General features: G+C 37.8%; 1 protein-coding gene across 2 annotated transcripts in view; it reads left to right on the top strand.

Moving 5' to 3' along the window:
* LOC136876466 (uncharacterized) overlaps positions 1 to 21,522 on the top strand; it is a 468,653-nt gene that overhangs the window by 239,283 nt on the left and 207,848 nt on the right. For both annotated transcript variants that reach the window (XR_011018471.1, XM_068228445.1), the window contains exon 10: positions 16,544 to 16,731. Coding sequence is in view for 1 of the 2 variants with exons in the window: in XM_068228445.1 (XP_068084546.1) it covers positions 16,544 to 16,731 (188 nt within the window). In the remaining variant the exon portion in view is untranslated. The remainder of the gene's footprint in view (positions 1 to 16,543; positions 16,732 to 21,522) is intronic.

The raw sequence follows: 21,522 nt of genomic DNA, 5'->3' as shown, positions 1-21,522 counted from the left end.
ACAACATCCTATGTACCATATTTAGTATTTCTGTATACTGAGATCATCGCAATAACAGTGATGTGATGTCACTAAGGTACACACACACATGCTTCATCTAATATCACCACATTTTTCATCTGTCCTCTGCCAGATAGCCCTCATACAGCTTTCTTGCGTTAGTGCAATGTTCCGGCATGTGTCGGGGCAACAGCTTGTGAACTCAGCGCTTATGCCACTTTCCTAATTGCAGCTCCTTGTTGATTAAGGTGTTAATTGTTGAAACAGACATCTCCAACTTATGTGTGATAGTCCTTTGGGGGACAGGGTTGTTGCCTGAGACAAGGGCCTTCACTTTCCTCACCATTTCTGGTGTACGGCTGGTGGCTGGCCGTGGATTTGCCTGTTTATTCCCCTCTGGAATTAAGCTCAGTTGGCCTTTGTCTTTGGTATTCAATACAGCTTTGATACTGTTCTTTCATATCAAGAAATCAAGCTTCTTGCACATTCCTTGGATTGCAGAATAGCTATATATAGCACCAGAAAGTTCTGTTATGTAGCACTCCCAGTAAGGGCCAATCTACCTTGGCATCGTTGCAGCTAATGTCATGAAACTCTACACACACGTTCTCAGTATTAATGTGAATTATCATTCCCCCTTTTTGGCATGCTCAATTGATAATAGCGCCACCAGCGGCCTTCAAATTCATCACGAGAGATCCCGAACTATCAAACTACATATAAATCAAATTATCTTAAAGTAAGTGTCTCTTTCACTTGAAATAGTAATAAAGTCCTTCAAAACAAAGTTTTTGTCTGCAATAAATTGTTGTGGCTTCTTCTGTTGAACAACATTTACCTGCAAACAATCCCTTACTGGTATGTTATCCTTATTTTCCACTTCACTATAAAATAAAAAGAAAAGCCAGTCTTATATTCCAGAAACCATGAAACAACTCAGAATTAATCTGAAAACTTAAAAGACTTACTGAATAGTCTGTTTGTACATACATAAATAAGGTTGATCTTGAACTCTGATTGATTTCTTGCAGAAACATGCAAGCCAGTTCAAAAAATATTCTTATATATTGCCTGGCACACAGCACAGCTCCAATTACAACAAGATTGGGTATTAGTTGGGTATTAGTTATTAATGCAATGAAGATTAAACCCTAGACGATCTCCTTGTCAGCAGCCTGTGTCTGACTACGTGTGCCTTTGGGGAACTGATGCATGCAATAACTGAAGCTTATGATCTGGTAAAACACTGGTCACAGTGTACTTAATTTGTAATTACCTTCAGTTCATGAATGTTCATAGTACTAGTTTCTAATTTATCTTCTATGTATATAAAATAGTTGTCCTCTCTGCACTCTCTGAATATTAACCTGATCCTTGGTTTGTATGCTGGATAGGACAAATAATAGCCACTGTCAGGTTCAATTTAATTTTTGTCTGTCTGTCTGTCTGTCTGTCTGTCTGCCTGTCTGTCTGTCTGTCTGTCTGTCTGTCTGTCTGTCTGTCTGTCTGTCTGTCTGTCTGTCTGTCTGTCTGTCTGTCTGTCTGTCTGTCTATTACAGGGTCATGTCAGAACACATAGAGGGATTTTCATGAAGCTTTGAATTTAAGTTTGGCATAAGGGCAAGTAGAATCTTAGCTATGTTATGTTCAAAAAATTCAGCAGAAGGGGGGAGGGAGGCTTCAAAAAGGGCCCAAAAAGTAAAATTCAGTGTATCTCCCAGTTGGTTGGTTTTACAGGTAAATTACCCATGCCAAAGTTAATTTATTACTTATAAACATTTTTGTTTCAATTTTTTTCTGAAAGAGTAAAAAATAAATGGGAATATTAGTTCAGCAATTTAGCTCCTCTTATTTATTGCCTGGCACAGAGCACAGATATCCTGGATTGAGGAGGTCAATTAGACTGTATCGCGACTGACCTGTCTAAGGCATTTGATAGGGTGGATCATGGCAGACTACTGGCAAAAATGAGTGCAATTGGACTTGACAAAAGAGTGACTAAATGGATGGCTCTGTTTCTAGAAAATAGAACTCAGAGAATTAGAGTAGGTGAAGCTTTATCTAACCCTGTAAAAATTAAGAGGGGAATTCCTCAAGGCAGTATTATTGGACCTTTATGTTCTTACATATATATATATCAATGATATGTATAAAGAAGTGGAATCAGAGATAAGGCTTTTCGCAATGATGTTATTCTGTACAGAGTAATAAATAAGTTACAAGATTGTGAGCAACTGCAAAATGACCTCGATAATATTGTAAGATGGACAGTTGGCAATGGTATGATGATAAACAGGGATAAAAGTCAGGCTGTGAGTTTCACAAATAGGAACAGTCCTCTTAATTTTAATTACTGCATGGATGATGTGAAAGTTCCCTTTGGGGATCATTGTAAATACCTAGGTATTAATATAAGGAAAGATCTTCATTGGGGTAATCACATAAATATGATTGAAATAAAGGGTACATATCTCTGCACATGGTTATGAGAGTATTTAGAGGTTGTAGTAAGGATGTAAAGGAGAGAGTATATTTGTCTCTGGTGAGACCCCAACTAGAGTATGGTTCCAGTGTATGGGACCCCTACCAGGATTACTTGATTCAGGAACTGGAAAAAATCCAAAGAAAAGCAGCTTGATTTGTTCTGGGTGATTTCCGACAAGAGACTAGAGTTACAAAAATGTTGCAAAGTTTGGGCTGGGAAGACTTGGGAGAAAGGAGACGAGCTGCTCGACTAAGTGGTATGTCCAATAACGGACCATTATATTGGTATTATAAGTGGTATGTTCCAAGTTGTCAGTGGAGAGATGGCGTGGGAGGACATCAGTAGACGAATAAGTTTGGATGGTGTCTTTAAAAGTAGGAAAGATCACAATATGAAGATAAAGTGGGAATTCAAGAGGACAAATTGGGGCTAATATTCGTTTACAGGAAGGGGAGTTAGGTATTGGAATAACTTACCAAGGGAGATGTTCAATAAATTTCAAATTTCTTTGCAATCATTTAAGAAAACGCTAGGAAAACAACAGATAGGGAATCTGCCACCTGTGCGACTGCCCTAAATGCAGATCAGGATTGATTGATTGATTGATTGATTGATTGATTGATTGATTGATTGATTGATTGATTGATTGATTGATTGATTGATTGATTGATTGATTGATTGATTGATTGATTGATTGATTGATTGATTGATTGATTGATTGATTGATTGATTGATTGATTGATTGATTGATTGATTGATTGATTGATTGATTGATTGATTGATTGATTGATTGATTGATTGATTGATTGATTGATTGATTGATTGATTGATTGATTGATTGATTGATTGATTGATTGATTGATTGATTGATTGATTGATTGATTGATTGATTGATTGATTGATTGATTGATTGATTGATTGATTGATTGATTGATTGATTGATTGATTGATTGATTGATTGATTGATTGATTGATTGATTGATTGATTGATTGATTGATTGATTGATTGATTGATTGATTGATTGATTGATTGATTGATTGATTGATTGATTGATTGATGTTGGCATCAGGAAGTGCATCCATCTGTAAAAGCATGCTGTGTAATTTCATCTTACCCCATCCCCAACCCCTTATCAGGAAATGGGACTAAGGGGGTAGATATACATCAGTGGTGGTCTTCTGAAAGTTTAAGTCCAAGAACCAATAACTAAATCATATGGCGAATTTCTGTGGTAATCATACCAGCAATGTTTAAATTGCTTTGTACACCTCTCTGTACTTTTTGAAAATTAACCTAATACTTGGTTTTCATACTAGAAGAGATGAAATGTAAAATAAGCTTATGATCAATAATAATAATAATAATAATAGCCAGGCTGAGTGGGTCAGACAGTTGAAGCGCTGGCCCTCTGACCCCAACTTGGCAGGTTCGATCATGCTCAGTCCGGTGGTATTTGGAGGTGCTTAAATACGCCAGCCTCGTGAGGGTAGATTTACTGGCACGTAAAAGAGCTACTGCGGGACTAAATCCTGGCATCTCAGTGACTCTGAAAACCATAAAAGTAGTTAGTGGGACGTAAAGTCAATAACATTATTATTATTTAATAGTGTTAATAATAATAGTATTAGACATGACGTGGGCTTTTGGGGTTATGAGACGTCAGGAAAATAAGGTAAAACTCATTTACATTTTGTAGAGGACTTTGCTCCGCATCTTCTGAAGAAAATCTTGACAGTTCACAAGGAAGTCTTCTACAACAATTTTCGAGATTTTCTTCTGAAGACGCGGAGCAAAGTTCTCTGCGAAACGTAGAGTTTCACTTTGCTTTCTTGACATGGCATAAGCCCAAAAGCCCATATCATGTCTACAAATATGGGCCATGAAAGTATCAATGTTAATAATAATAATAATAATAATAATAATAATAATAATAATAATAATAATAATAATAATAATAATAATAATAATAATAATGTTAGTTTTATATCCCACTAACTACTTTTATGGTTTTTGGAGATGTCAGGGTGCCTGAATTTTGTCCCTCAGGAGTTCGTTTACACCACCAGACTGAGCCAGAATTGAACTGAATTTTGTCCCTCAGGAGTTTGTTTACACCACCAGACTGAGCCTGAATTGAACTGAATTTCGCCCCTCAGGAGTTTGTTTACACCACCAGACTGAGCCCGAATTGAACTTGTCAACTTGGAGTCTCTCTATGATCTGAGTTACTCAGCCCAGATAAAAAATATGAAACTGCACAGGGCCCGGGAGAGTCAGGAAGCAAGTTTGTCACTACAAGTCACTGATAGTGAGAGGCTGTCCACCTGTGTACCTCAGAACATGAGGATTCAACCGAAATGTAATCATGCTTATGCTAAGTAATAGTTCAATCAAAGATGTGTACAACAACTAGCATATATACACTGTTGTGCAAAACCTAAGGACGAAAGTGCTTTCACTTGTTGTATCACTGCCAGGTAACATAACTCGACGAAACTCGATCAATCAATCAATCAATCAATCAATCAATACTGATCTGCATTTAGGGCAGTCACCCAGGTGGCAGATTCCCAATCTGTTGTTTTCCTAGACTTTTCCTAAATGATTTCAAAGAAATTGGAAATTTGTTGAACATCTCCCTTGGTAAGTTCTTCCAATCCCTAACTCCCCTTCCTATAAATGAATATTTGCCCCAGTTTGTCCTCTTGAATTCCAACTTTATCTTCATATTGTGATCTTTCCTACTTTCATAAACACCACTCAAACTGATTCGTCTACTAATGTCATTCCACGCCATCTCTCCGCTCTCTGCTGTCCATCTTACAACATTCTCGAGGTCACGTTGCAGTTGCACACAAGTTTGTAACTTATTTATTACTCTATAGAGAATAACAAGATCCGCAAAAGGCCTTGCCTCTGATTCCACTCCTTTACTCATATCATTTATATATATATAAGAAAACATAAATGTCCGATAATACTGCCTTGAGGAATTCCCCTCTTAATTTTTACAGGGTCAGATAAAGCTTCACCTACTCTAATTCTCTATTTTCTAGAAATCTAGCAACCCAATCAGTCACTCTTTTGTCTAGTCCACTTGCACTCATTTTTGCCAGTAGTCTCCTATGATCCACCCTATCAAATGCTTTAGACAGGTCAATCGCGATACAGTCCATTTGACCTCCAGAATCCAAGATATCTGCTATATCTTGCTGGAATCCTACAAGTTGAGCTTCAGTGAAATAACCTTTCCTAAAACCAAACTGCCTTCTATCGAACCAGTTATTAAATTCACAAACATGTCTAATATAATCAGAAAGAATGCCTTCCCAAAGCTTACATACAATGCATGTCAAACTTACTGGCCTGTAATTTTCAGCTTTATGTCTATCACCCTTTCTTTTATACACAGGGGCTACTATAGCAACTCTCCATTCATCTGGTATAGCTCCTCCGACCAAACAATAATCAAATAAGTACTTCAGATATGGTACTATATCCCAACCCATTGTCTTTAGTATATCCCCAGAAATCTTATCAATTCCAGCTTCTTTTCTAGTTTTCAACTTTTGTATCTTATTGTAAATGTCATTGTTATCATATGTAAATTTTATTACTTCTTTAGCCTTAGTCTCCTCCTCTATCTGAACATTATCCTTGTAACCAACAATCTTTACATACTGCTGACTGGATACTTCTGTCTTTTGAAGATCCTCACATACACACTCCCCTTGTTCATTAATTATTCCTGGAATGTCCTTCTTGGAACCTGTTTCTGCCTTAAAATATATATACATACCCTTCCATTTTTCACTAAAATTTGTATGACTGCCAATTATGCTCGCCATCATGTTATCCTTAGCTGCCTTCTTTGCTAGATTCAATTTTCTAGTGAGTTCCTTCAATTTCTCCTTACTTCCACACCCATTTCTTACTCTATTTCTTTCTAGTCTGTACCTCCTTCTTAGTATCTTTATTTCTCTATTATAATAAGGTGGGTCTTTACCATTCCTTACCTCCCTTAAAGGTACAAACCTGTTTTCGCATTCCTCAACAATTTCTTTAAACTCATCCCAGAGTCTGTTTACATTTTTATTTACCGTTTTCCACCGATCATAGTTACTTTTTAGAAACTGCCTCATGCCTGCTTTATCAGCCATATGGTACTGCCTAATACTCCTACTTTTAAGACCTTCCTTTCTATCACATTTATTTTTAACTACGACAAAAACAGCTTCATGATCACTAATACCATCTATTACTTCAGTTTCTCTATAGAGCTCATCTGGTTTTATCAGCACCACATCCAGGATATTTTTCCCTCTGGTTAGTTCCATCACTTTCTGTATCAGCTGTCCTTCCCATATTAACTTATTTGCCACTTTTTGGTCATGCTTCCTGTCGTTCGCATTTCCTTCCCAATTGATATCTGGTAAATTCAGATCTCCCACTACAATCACATTTCTTTCCTTGTCGTTTCCCACATAGCTGATTATCTTATCAAATAATTCTGAATCTGTGTCAGTGCTACCCTTTCCCGATCTGTACACTCCAAATATATCAAGTTGCCTATTATCTTTAGAAATGAGCCTTACACCTAGAATTTCATGTGCCTCATCTTTAACTTTTTCGTAGCTTACAAATTCTTCTTTCACCAGAATGAACACTCCCCCTCCTACCCTTCCTATCCTATCTCTACGATACACACTCCAGTGCCGTGAGAAAATTTCTGCATCCATTATATCATTTCTCAGCGATGATTCAACTCCTATTACAATATCTGGTAAATATATATCTATTAAATTACTTAATTCTATTCCTTTTCTTACAATACTTCTACAGTTCAACACTAACAATTTTATGTCATCCCTACTTGATTTCCAGTTCCCTGTTTCCTTATCACCACTCCCTAGGCCATCCCGTTTCCCTGAATGTACCTCCCTATTACCCTTCCAAACAAATTTCCTAACTTATACGTACCACTGCGGTTTAAATGAAGGCCATCTGAGCGCAGATCCCTGTCTCCTACCCACCCATTAGGATCTAGAAATTTCACTCCCAGTTTCCCACATACCCACTCCATAGTCTCATTTAAATCCCCAATCACCCTCCAGTCAGCATCCCTCCTACACAGTATTCCACTAATAACAATCTCCGCTTTCTTAAACTTCACCCGTGCTACATTTATCAGATCCCACACATCTGCAACTATGTTGGTACTTATATCAGCTTGCCTTACGTTGTTGGTACCAACGTGAAACACTACCACCTTCTCCTTCCCCTCCTCCCTCTCTTCTACTTTCCTCAACATCTGCCTCAACCTAATTCCTGGATAACATTCTACCCTGGTTCCCTTTCCTCCACACACTTTCCCCATGTGTCTAACGATGGAATCCCCCATGACCAGAGCCTCAACACTACTCATCTCATTTGATCCCCTCCCCTCCTGGTCAGCCCTATCTTGCCTGATAGCTGCAGAAGCTACTTCCTCCTCCCTTTTCTCCTACCCATGACCCTGTTCCACCTGTCTTTTCCTATTCTCTACGCTATATTTCCCTTTCCTACCTTTTTCCTTCCTCCTACTTCCACACATCTCAGCAACAGTTCCCTGTCCCTCATCTTCCCTCTGCTGTTCTACAAGGAGTGACTCATTCCAATTTCGCACAGACACCTGCCCTGAATTCTGATCCTGAATTGAGCCCTTAGCCTGCAATCTCCTTCCCTTTAGAACATTAGACCACCTGTCTTCTACAACTTCCCCCCCCTTTCCTTCCCCTCCCTCTTGTACACCTACTGTAACATGTACATTGTTTGAGGGAGTCCTATCTTCCTTCCTGTCTTCTGTGAGAATACTATTTATCTCCCTCAAACTCTCCAACTCCTCCTCATACCCCTCAATGCCTCGCCACACCCACACTTCGTACACTCGCGCTCCTTAGCCATTCTTTACGGAAAAATGAAAATAAAAATAAAATAACTTATTTGCAAAAAATAAATGACCGGAGGGATATATTGTCTGGGATAGTACTCAAAGATCACACAACAATAAGGTAATTAATATACGACTACACTACAATACTACTCTATTTTTTATCCTACAACCCCTAACGATGAGATGAAAAGAACTGGCACTCTTATACAGAGACAATAAATTACACGTAAGTTACTGCGACTCATGATGGTCCTCTGGACTTGTGGTGTGACGAGTCAAATATTTTAAATCGTTTAACTTGAGTCAAACATGTATTCCAGTTAGCTCGAGTGACTTTCTGTTGTAACTCGAGTAAGGAAATCAGAGGATGCCCAGATGAATCATGGCTAACTGCGATAAGACCTCACTCGCTGATGCGCTCCCAAGTTACCCTAGTCAGACACACGAACTCGCATCCCAAGTGAGATCGAGTGCTTTCTGTTCATTGACTGATCAATTTTTAATATGCTATGAAGAGAACTCAAGTTCAACTATCGAATATTCATTCAATTATAAGAATAATAGTTGTTTATGTACTTTTGCATCCCATCTCATTCACAACTCAAGTTGGCAGAGTTTCCAAATACGAGTTATATTGAGTCGACTCATAATTTTCTACATGAGGGCAAAGATACAAAATGTCCTGAATAACCCCGAGTTTGGCCGAGTGCTTTTTGTTCTATGATTGATTCCTAACCTAAGCAAGAAACCAGTTACAATATTAACTTTATTTTTACCAATTATTAGCCTTTTTCCTTTAGCTTTACTATAATGCAGGGGTGCTCAAATTAATTTGCTGGCGGACCAAATGGCAGATTCCCAAACGTACTGGGGGCCACATTGTTTTCTCCCCACCGACCTTCCCTAACACAAATATATCCACACACCCAGTATCACATGGCTATTCGGCAACATAAACAATAACCTGAACTACAATACAAAACAAACTGAGAAAAGTAAACAATACTCTGTAACTTGGGATAAACATAGCAATTAATGAGAGGCCTGGGCCTTCGCTTGAAGTGACAGTGTTGAAATGTCTGGAGATAGATTTTAAACAGCCACCCTCAGTATGGAATGTAGGAGTTCATCATTAATCCGGGAACATAATTTCGATTTTATAAACTTCATTTTTGAAAAGGTTTGTTCACAAGTGTAAGCACTCACAAATACGCACAAGAATTTTCTCACAAATTTTAAGAAAGCTGAAATTTTTTATTATAAAGTGCCCTATAAAAGTTAATAAGATTTCCTTCCATGAACTTGTCCCTTAATTGGGAATAACATTGAAGTTCAATTAATTCGATCTGTAATTAATTTTAAGGACACTTCCTCTCAAGTGTGGATACTTTGTCATATATGAATTTGTCATCTAAACAGTGTTATGTGGATGAAGATGTTAATAATGTACAAAACATGCACCACTTTTAACCAATAAGTTGCCCAAGTAATTAATGTATCAACAAGGTGGAAAATAAAAAAGTACTTAGTTGTGAATCTCCAAATGGATTTTCGAACAAATTAATTTTCTCCGCATTCACAGAAAGGTCTTTAAATCTCGTTTCAAACTCATTCTTCAGTTGGTCAATTAACTTAATAAACCGATCATATGGCACTGAACTGTTTTAGTTCACTTCTTGAAGCTCAGTACAACATGAAAATTGTGGGAACTCTCCCTTCTCTAATCGCTATCAAAATAATTTCAATTTATTTTGGAATGCCAACACGTAACTATACACTTCATTTAAAAGCACGTATTCCCCTTGTAATCCCTTATTCAGAATATTTAAATGTGGCATTAACTCTGTGAGTATTGCTAAATCCTACATCCATTTTTCGTCCCCAAATTCTGTCACTTCTTTCTGTTTCATGTTCATAAATGTGCTTATTTATTCATGAAGATGAAAGAAGTGTTTCAATATATTACCACGACTAAGCCAGCGTACCTCGCTATGATAAATTACATCGCCATAATCACAAACAATTTCAGCCAGAAATGTCTGGAACTGCCGGTGCTTGAGTCCATGTGATCGAATATAATTAATTGTGGATGTCACTGTGTCCATCACATTTTGTAAATTTAATACTTTTCCACATAGCACTTGTTGATGAATAATGCACTGTAATTTAAGAGGCATATCAGTATTTCTGTTAGTAAATTTGTTCCTTATTCTTCCATTCAATCCAGTTTTTGTACCACTCATATTCCTTGCTCCATCTGTTGTTTTAGCTGCCAAACAATCCCTTCCTAAATCGAGATCCTTCATTGTTTCACTCAGTTGGAGAAACAAATCCTCGCCTGTTGTAGTTCCATGGATGCTTCTTAAAGATGCCAGCTCCTCAGTAATTTCACACACTTCACCAATCCCACGAATAAAAATTAAAAGTTGTGCTTTGTCACAGACATCATTACTTTCATCCAAAGCCAACAAAAAGCACTCGAATGATTTAGATTTTTTGCGTAGTTGTGAGCACAAATTAGCCCTGAGTTCTTCTGTTCTTCTCGTCATTGTGCTTCAAGATAAGCTGACCAAATTTATTAGTTGTTTCTTTTCAGGACATATTTCTTCTATTACAGAAAGTATACAGTTCTTCACAATTTCCCCAATCAGAAAATGGTTTCCCTTTCACGGCTAATAAGTGTGCAACTTTATAACTAGCGCAGATAGCAATAATATTTTCCTTGATCTGTTTCGTGAACATCTGTTTATGAGCTGTGAGACCTTTCATTAAATATGAAATCTTTTCCTTCCGTAATACCCCATCGTATTTGTTATATACAGATTTGTGCTTCAAATCATAATGTCGCCTGATGTATTCTTTAAAAACTGAGATATTTTCCTTTCAAATCATACACATTACTTTCCCACTATTCTCAATACAAAAAATAGTCGTCAGTCCATTTTTCATTAAAAATATGGCACTGGCTGTCCAATTTTCTACATTTGGAAAGGGACAATTTTGTTCACAAATAAATTATTAAAACTACTTTAAAAAACAGCAGTTCATAAGAACGCTGTTCACAATAAAGTAGTAAACCACAATGAACCTCTCAAAGCACTTTCCGGGTAGAAACTGGCCATTTCCTGTGGATGTCCCAAGATAACTGTACCTATTGTACCTTACTGGGTCGGCAACAAATAAGTAAATAATACAAAGGTGGGTCACAGCATGAGAAAGCACAAATTGCAGAAATTTCCTGTCCTCTTCTGACCTGGCTAGTTCAGCGGCAGAGCCTCCAGAACGTTTGTTGACTAGATCCCAAAATACACCAAATAAAATCTTAAAGATGTAAGTGGGACAGGAGTTGCTTTTGTGTGAGTGAATGAGGATAAGAATTTACATAAAACTAAACTTTAATGAAAAAGCATAAAAATTGGATGAATAAGAATTAAAAATCCCATAACTCAGTACAAATATATTACAAGTATATCATTAGTGGCCAAGAGGTGGCAGCAAAACAAATTAATTACTTCAGAGACCGTAGGGACGTTACATAAACACTGCGTCGTACATATTGATAAGTTTGAACAGATTTGACTATAATCATCGTACTTAAAACATCCTGATTCATGAGATAAGGAGCAGAACACTTCGCACATAAAGAAACTAAAACATATATAATTCCCATGAACCTGGTAAATATCACACAAATGCAAAATACCCCCAAAAGGCACTGAATTTAACATGAGCCCATGCTTATAGTCAAGGACGAGAGTAGAACTCAAAACCCCTAGAATGTATACATGCTATCCCTCTAACAATGCACAATCAAATGACAAACAATAATACCACTAAAAAAAGACACAATAAAAACATCACAGAAAATCACAAAGTAATACACTGGTCTTGCGGGCTTGGTGAAGTAGTCGCCTTTCTCCTGGGTTGTCTCACTGCATAATGGCATCGACCTTCCCATGTTAAAAGATTCTACAAGGTTGTCTCTCTCTCATGGTTATAAACAAAACATTACATCAGCAGATACACAACTACCCGGCCGAGCTTCCCTCACATATGGGTTCCGTCACGTGGCAAATGGGTCCCTTCTAACTAGTATTCCAATGCGGCTCTTAGCTGAGTATACTTCATGCCTTCTATTCAAACTGCGGGCACTTTTGGCCTCTCAATAACATAATAAAACATTTCTCTTACACGGGAGTCTCTTTCTCAGACTCATTAGGCCTATATGCCAGACCTTGCTTCAGGGCATTCAAATAATCCTGAATACCATTCGTAAACTTTATCTCTTCATGCATTGGACCCCAGTTCATGCCACGTGCAAAGCCATGTGAAAACTTCACCGGTATAATTTTGATGACCCGCTCTAATACAACATTGAGGATGCATGGCCCTCAGCTTCTTCTGCATACCTGTTAAACTCATGCAGAATCATATAGCATGCAGTCCCTTTTCTTAGGTTGCCTGGCACTTCCAGTAAGGGTCTCCCACACGATATTTAAAAGGCTTCTACGGCCTTTAGGTTTCAACGACCCTAGCTCCGCAAAACTTCTATACAATGATTCCCCAAAGGAATAACCTTATTTTACATGACAATTAATCAAACCTAATTCACTCTAACTCCCTCATTACCATAAACAGGTGGTACAAAGCTAAAACACTTACTACACATGCATAAGTCCTGAACATAATTATATAATTACCATGTGAGCTTAGTGAATGATTATTTACAAAAGAAATATATATATGCAAAGCTAACTGTCCCTATCTCATGCTAAAAAATTATGTTCATACTTATCTGTAACATGGTGACCTCACGGCTCCTCCATGTCGGTCTCTGGTATATTGGGTTTAGCCCAACATCTTGCTATCATCAACCTGGGTTGCTGGTCCTCGGCTCAGTTCCTGGTGTTGGTCAATTGTGATGCCATTTGCTTGAGTGTTGACTGTTGGACAGTCTCGTGCTAACAGCTCTTGTCATAGTTTCCTGCATTGTGATATCTGCAGTTTTCTACACACAGATAAAATGCCAGTTAGCACACTCCAATCACTCTTATTTCTGCATGTTACAAGTTAGGTCTGAAAAAATGGCCTAACAGGTAGTAAGTTACTTGACCAATTCTACAGCGCACTGTCGCGCACAGGCTATGGATTGTAGTTTATTAATTATACACTTCCTATATCAGGTACTGGCTATTTCTCCAGGCTACAGTTATTAACATTGTTCGATACTATATATACTGAAACTGATTCCTTTTGTGCTTTGTGCGAGTTCCCAAATCAGCCTCCTTCACATCCGACTTCCACAACAAGAAAGAATAAATTGACCCCCTTTTCACTTAGCGCTGCCTTTTTATTAGTTCAGACAGTGACGCCACACAAGGGTAACCCCCAAGATACACACACTATCCCTTTGTGCAGATGAGAGCTTGGTTCCCACGCTCATTCCGATCAAGTCATATAAATAAATGCGATGAATATTAACACATCAGATGAGTCCAGAGCACTCAGTAAATTAGGATGAAATCATTTTGGTTTCTTTGAATTGAACTCATAGGAGTAGTTATCATCATAATTTCATAACTTGCTAGTCCTGCTTTCTGCCGTGTATCTTCTTATCAGGGTGGTACATGTGAATCCACTAACAACATTCGACTTCTTGCTCTCTCAACACATCTTGCCACACCGATGCTGGCTTGCTCTGCCCCCCTCGTGCCATCCTAAATTTGACTCCCTGGCACAGCATTCCTGATGTGTTAAATACTATATTCTCTCATTATGAATTATATGGTTCATAGCCATCCCATAATGATGAAAAAAATATAGACATGTATTTTTTAAGTAATCAGGTTATTTAACGCCATCAATTAACTTCTTCGTGCTTCCCTTCGCTATTCTCTGATCTCTTGACCTTATTCAGCAGTTCCTCATGCTATTTCCTCCGGTGGTAAAAAACATCCAGTAAGGCAAGGAATTTCCTATGGTTTCATTGACTCATGTGGCAGTCACTTTTCTCTCTCTCTTTACCTTCCTTGCTCTCCAGCGAGACCTTGTCTGAAATTAGCAAGTTTACTGCTTCCTCGTTGTCACCTTCACCTCCGCTTCCCTTTCGAACTGGTCAACAGGATCCTCTTCTCCTGCAACATCACCTTCTTCTTCTTCTTCTTCTTCTTCTTCTTCTTCTTCTTCTTCTTCTTCTTCTTCTTCTTCTTCTTCTACTTCCTCTTCCATCTCATCGTCTGCCTGGTCTCCATCTGCTTGAAACTGTTCCGGCGGGTAGTATACCTTCAAGTTCACCGCATTGAACATCTTTTCTATTGTGCCGTCCAGACTTCGCACCTTGTATGAGTTGTTGTCGTAACTCTGAATAATACAATAGGGTCTGATGTAGAGCTCAGCAAACTTGGGGTAAAACCTTCCTGGAGGGTTTGAGAATGCCGGTCTCTTGACAAGAACTCATTCATTTACCCTTACAGGCCGATGAAACCATTTCTTCCTAGTCCTTCTTAACCATCGTTCAGCCTGTGCCCTAAGGTGTTCTGCTGCCATTTGCACACATCTCTGGTGATGGACTCGGCTCGCTTGGACATGGTATGACCTCATGCCATGGTCTTCTAGGTTATTTGTTATGGTGGACTACAGATGGAATCTGCTCAGTTGATTTGTGTCGTGTGGAGTTAATACACTCAGTGATGATGAGTATCATGCTCAACCACTTGTAATGCTCCCTGGGGCAATAAACTCAGCAATACTTAGCAATTTCTCTCATTACCCTCTCACTGGGGTTTGATTCTGGCTGTCGAATGCTAGAGAGTTTGTGTCTTATTTCCAGTCGTTCTAATTCCCTTTTGAAAATTGAAGAGGTAAACTTGGACTTGGAAGGCTCTTGGATTTGCCCATTCTCAGAATAATTTTGTTTTATAGTTGGCTGATTACTGCTCTGGTGTTGGCCTTTTGAACAGGGCACAGTGTTATGAATATACTAAATGCACCCATGTAATCCAGAATGTTCAGACCTCCACTAGCTGTGAGCAAACACCCATAAAAATCTACAGCGAATAACTCTCTCAGTTTACTTGGTAACAAGGGATTCGGAGCTTGTCTGAGTAGGTAGGGGTTCGGCTTTTTGCACTGGCAGATCTCACAGGTTTTGAGCATCCTCTGTACCATCATTCTTAACTTCGGCCATACGAAAGTTTTCTGTAATACAGAAGTAACTTTATCGATCCCTGCATGTCCTGTCATATGATGAGCTACCCAAATGAAATCTATAGTATTTAAAGGTTAGGGGTCACGACAATCTGAAACTTTGTGTGCTTCTCATGTACAAATTTGTGGAGAATATTATTGAAAAAATGATAGGATGCTGCCTTTTTTTCTGCCTCATTGGATTGTGATGTACCAGGTTGAAGTTCCTTCATAAAGTAATCTATCATGAGACAGGTTACAGGATAATTCATCTGTTCTTCTTCAATGTTCCTTCGTTTTTCCAACATTTCCTGGTCTTCCTCTCCTGATAGATTCTTCCCCAGGATTCGGATTTCTGCTCAAGGCATCAGCAATAACATTCATTTTCCCCGAACAGTGCTCCATGGTTAAATCAAACTGTTGGACAAAGAGTGCCTAGTGACTCACGTGCCCACTTGCCATATCTGTTTTGAGTTTGAAGGTGAGAGCCTTATGGTCGGTCTTGATTAAAATTTATCAAAAGATCTAAACTCTAGTTTGGCCCTTATCTGTGCACTGGAAAAGAACCTGAGCCAGGAGGTTAAGGATTTTACTATCCAATATATTGAACCTCTTTGGGGTACTTTTGAACAACCTCTGTTGGTAAAATTCAGCAACTGATTGAAACAATTATTTTAACCTTAGTGTGGTTTTGAAAATTCTGATTTTCATATACTATGAGCACCGGTACTTCTAATACATTTCCTTCTCTTTAATTACAGGTCTTAGAGAAGCATATATTAGGAAATAATGGTCTGTAAAATCTATGATAAACAAAATCATGAAAAACATCTCTGACTAGCTGGTAAATGAAGCTCAAAATTTAAATAAACTCAAATTTGAATTTGTTTTAAAAGTCATTACATGATCAATTAATTGTATTTGTTACTTATAATTACAGAACCAGTTAAACCAATGCTAACTTTGTCCACTAATCATGGACTTTTACGGAGCATGACATTTATACCAGAAGACCCATTGGTTTGTGTGTCCATTATCTACAAGATGCAAGAATCAAACAAAATCTCTGTTTCTGCAGATTTGGCAAATGGTGGAAGTTTAAGTTTGGGTAATACTATTGCTGGTGAGGTATGTTGAATTGTTGGATTAAAAGAACCGTAATTGATTCCTAAGAAAGCTGTATCATAAATTTAACACGCTTGGATTCCTGTATTCCAATAACTTATTTGTAGTCCAGTGTAGTTTAAGTCTCTGGCATACTTCATGCTTTGCACCCTCAATCTTTAAGCATTTAAGGTCAGTTTTAATTTCTGTTAGCTTGTAGAAATAAAAACTTTCTGATAAGTTTTAACTACATTTCTGCAGTTTCAGTTAACCTATTGGATGAGTAATTAAGATATCTCTGAACACAATTTAGAATTATTGTAGTGCAGTTATTTTATTAGAAATGATTGTGCTTGCTTTATTATTGCATAATTTTTGTGTAGAAGGGGAAAATGTCTCCAGGAATTTACGGTAGCTCTTTAGTAGGTTTCTATTGTTTCAGTTAACATGTTGTAATTTGGGATAGGCTTAAGTGCAGTTTAAATTGTAGTGTAGCTAATTTTGTTATACAGTACTGCAGTAGAAGGGGATTAACTTGGTCTCAAAATTAACACTGACAAGACCAAGGTGATGGCCGTTTCCAGGACACGTAACATGCACATTCTTATGACCTTTTATGAGGAACTAATTGAACAAATGCTGAAGTTTAAGTACCTTGGCAGCTGGGTTACTGAGTACTTAGATCCAGATTTAGAGATCCATGTATGAATATAAATGGCTCATACTAGCTATCTCAAAATGAGGAATCTACTTTGTGACACAAGCCTCAGCTTGGAGACACGTCACAACTTCATCAGATGTATATTCAGTGCTTCTGTATGGCACTGAAACATGGACTCTGAAATATAATACCATTAAAAGAATAAATGCCTTCGAGATGTGGGTGTTCTGAAAGATGTTACAGATCTTGTGGACTGACCACGTGTCCAATGCTGCCGTACTCAAACGCATGAGGAGAGAATGAATGTTGATGTGTACAATCAAGAAAATAAAGTTGCGCTACCTTGGGCGTATTATGAGGAATGAAAAGTACAACCTATTTTAACTGATCATGTAGGGTAAATGTGATGGATGTAGGGGTTGCAGTCAAAGGAAACACTCTTGGCTGAGGAACTTACGGGATTGGACAGGATTAGCTTCTAGTAGACTGATGAGGACAACCAAACATCGTACAGACTTTGCTGTGATTGTGGCCAACCTTCAGTAATGGAGAAGGCACTACAAGAAGAAGTATCTTGCTTGCTTTTTCTGTTTGCAAGTAGTAGTAATTAAATAAAATTCAAAAAATTAAAATAAAATAATGTTAAAAATATCTGTTTATGTATATACAGTATATATATATATATATATATATATATGTTTAGTGCAAATATACATTTCTATAGTTAGATTGTTATTCCTAGTATTTTAATATTAGCATTATTGTGGGGGAAATCTTTCTATTGTGTACAGTATTTCCTTCCTCTCACATATATACTTCTATCCATAGAATCCAGTATTTTATTTCTATTGATATTTCTATATATTATTTCACATTTCATTGAAGGCTTAAAGAATGGCTGAGAAAGGCAGGTATAGGGATTGTGGATGTGAGTAGGAATTAAGGAAGATGAGGGAAGAGATAATTAGGCTTTTTACCCTACATCACTAACCATTCATCTCCTGGACGATGTGCGGGGAAATGAATGTTCTTTTCCCACCCTTTCGGTACCACTTTTGTTTTCCTTCTTGGTACCTTTCTCAGTATGCATCCTAATCTGAGAAAGCGTGGAAGTTATTTTGTGTTTAATTTCATTTTAGTCTTATGGAACTGCTGTTATCTGAGGAATGAATGGTTAGTAATAACATGACAGTATGGATTGTAGAAGAAAGACCCAACACTGCCTTTTAACTATTTCTTTCTACATAATCAACATGTTCCTATTCAATAGTTATATAATATACTGCCATAATATTCTGAGGGAAGGAGAAAAACCAGTCTCGTGAATGACCTATGTACAGCAGCTGAGTTATGATCTGATTACGCCTCACCTTTGGCACCAGCTTATGTAGCCAACTTTGTTGCGGCCATTGGGATCAATGTTAGGTGAAATACTCAAAGTAAATGCAGAAATATGTGAACCTGAACAAGACCAACCCTACAAGAAGACAACATGTGTCTTTTCTCCTTCAAAGCTGCAGACTAGCTTCTTTTGCGCTGCTTGCAGTTAGGCAGTAAGTTACCTGAATAGAGTGTTTAAGTGACATGTAAGTAGTTAAGAGCAAATAGATAGATCTCTTAATATGAATCATAATTCGCAAATATTAATAAGACATGCTTAAAGTAGGACACAATTCAATTTTACAATGGTCATTAAGTGTGATGCTGATTGATGTTTTCAGAGAAAATGCAGTGGTAGAAAGATTGAACCCAGAACAGGGTGAAAGAGAGAAAATTTGTCAACGTATTGAAATTGATGTTTTTTAAAATATTGGTTATGTTGGAGATGTGCAGTGACCAAGAATCGAACAAGTGCATTCAATGTAGTAGTTAAGTTTAGAACTCCAAAAATAGAAAAGTATGCTTGTATGTGTGTATTTTTAAGTTTTGGTTTACTTTTGTTATGTGTATAAAGGTGACAATTGCAGATATTGGTGGTTTAATTTGCGTAGTTCCACAGATGAATGGTTAGTGATAACGTTTGTTGTGGGAGAGGTTTGTGATCAAGGGTTAATGGATGACAGGAATGAAGATAGGTCAATCATTGTACAGGATACAGTAGGAAGGCAAGAGAGAGGGGAAGAAAGGGAAGAAGTTATATAAGACAGGTGGGATAATATTATAAGAGGAAGGAAAATGAAGGCTAAGGGCTTTCCTCAGGGAGTTAGCCCAGGAGAGGTATCGGTGAGGAATCAGTATGTGTAACTGCAGGCAGAACAGCAGAGCAAAGATGGAGATCAGTAAAGTGCTACAGAGGAGGGGCAGGCCAAGAGGAAAGGGAACAGCAGAAAAGGGAAATGTAGAGTAGAGTGTAACCGTAGGTTAGAGTGCGTACACAAATAAATAATAAATGTAATAATAATAATAATAATAATAATAATAATAATAATAATAATAATAATAATAATAAATGTTGACATAAAATGTGAATAAAGAAATAGTAAAATGACACAGTGGCAGTGAATTCACATCAGAGTATGGAAACGTGACAGAAAACTATCAATATCGGTATTCAAAATTAAATCAAATTCGAGGGAACACTTACAGGCCTAAAAATGAAACTAAGAGAGGAGAGTGGAAGGTGCTGGAACCCTATGAGGTCCATGGAAAGGTATGACGTTATGGGGGGAGAAGAGATTTACAATAATACACCCAACAGACAAATAATTATTGAGAAAATGAACATACAATTATAAATGAACACATAAATGAACTGTGGATTAACTGATACTTGAGACACAAAACAAAAGAGTGTAAGGGAAACAATTAAGCTCTTCGGTCACAAACAAACTTTGGCATAGAGGTTCACATGAAAGTTAAATTTACGGAATGAAAGGAGGCAACCTCGAACGAAACAAAATTAATTACACTATTCAAGAAAGTTTACAGTTACTTACAATTACAACTAGAGTTAGAAAAGAAGGTCACCGGGCGAGTTGGCCGTGCGCGTAGAGGCGCGCGGCTGTGAGCTTGCATCCGGGAGATAGTAGGTTCGAATCCCACTATCGGCAGCCCTGAAAATGGTTTTCCGTGGTTTCCCATTTTCACACCAGGCAAATGCTGGGGCTGCACCTTAATTAAGGCCACGGCCGCTTCCTTCCAACTCCTAGGCCTTTCCTGTCCCATCGTCGCCATAAGACCTACCTGTGTCGGTGCGACGTAAAGCCCCTAGCAAAAAAAAAAAAAAAAAAAAAGAAAAGAAGGTCTGCCTCTCAAAACAACACGTTGCGGACTAGCCTAATAGCTAAGTCATACAAATGCTCTATTTTGGAAAAATGTGGAAAACTAGAGGAAACTCTGGCACACAAGATGAAATTCTACATAATTACTGAAGTTACATTAAGTGGGAAAGGTCCGAAACACAAGAATGCATTTAAATAACATAAGGCAATAACATAGCACTTACCTTTACCAGCTGAAGACCCATTGTGGGACGGATGCAAAACGCGTCCGCCGCTGTAGTGATCCAAATTCAAAGACACGGACAAATTAACTCGTACACGCGAGGAGCCACAAACAAGAAATCAAGTGATTACAAAATAACCAATAGCAACACTCCAGTTTGCCACATTCACAAATTAAAAATCCTAATATAATGGCCAATAAAAACACTTGTACTTTGGCCAATGACAATGATCTAGAATAATCCTTTCTGCTGAATTTGCATCTTAGCGGATATTACAAAATGACAGGAAAGGGCCACTTACACGTGGCACACCCTGCCTCACAAGTCATGTATAACAATTCCACATCCCTTTCTATACTTTACAAAATAATACGATTTAAATCAGGAAATGTAAAAGAACTTAAATCTTCTTCATAGTCCATTTCTTCATAGGCCTAAATTAATAATTTTTAAATAAGAAAACTACATACAATAATTTGCTTTGCACAAACACTTCAGTTCTTTAAATGTTTTTGTTTACCCAACATGATGACAAGACAAAATTAAATGATAACAAGGACTTCTGTTGCTTCACTGATTTCTGTTCATTGCTGTTCAACAACGGCCACATAGAGGATAGGAAAAGGGATGTGGAACAAGGTAGTGGGAGGAGAGAAGGGAGGAGGAAGTAGGTTCAGCAGGTGTCAGCAAAGTTAAGGGAGACTGGGAG

This window comes from Anabrus simplex, chromosome 6, assembly GCF_040414725.1.
Source record: "Anabrus simplex isolate iqAnaSimp1 chromosome 6, ASM4041472v1, whole genome shotgun sequence".
In the NCBI taxonomy this organism is placed as follows: domain Eukaryota; kingdom Metazoa; phylum Arthropoda; class Insecta; order Orthoptera; family Tettigoniidae; genus Anabrus; species Anabrus simplex.
Note: the sequence above shows the minus strand (reverse complement) of the source record. Positions and strands in the feature narration are given on the sequence as shown.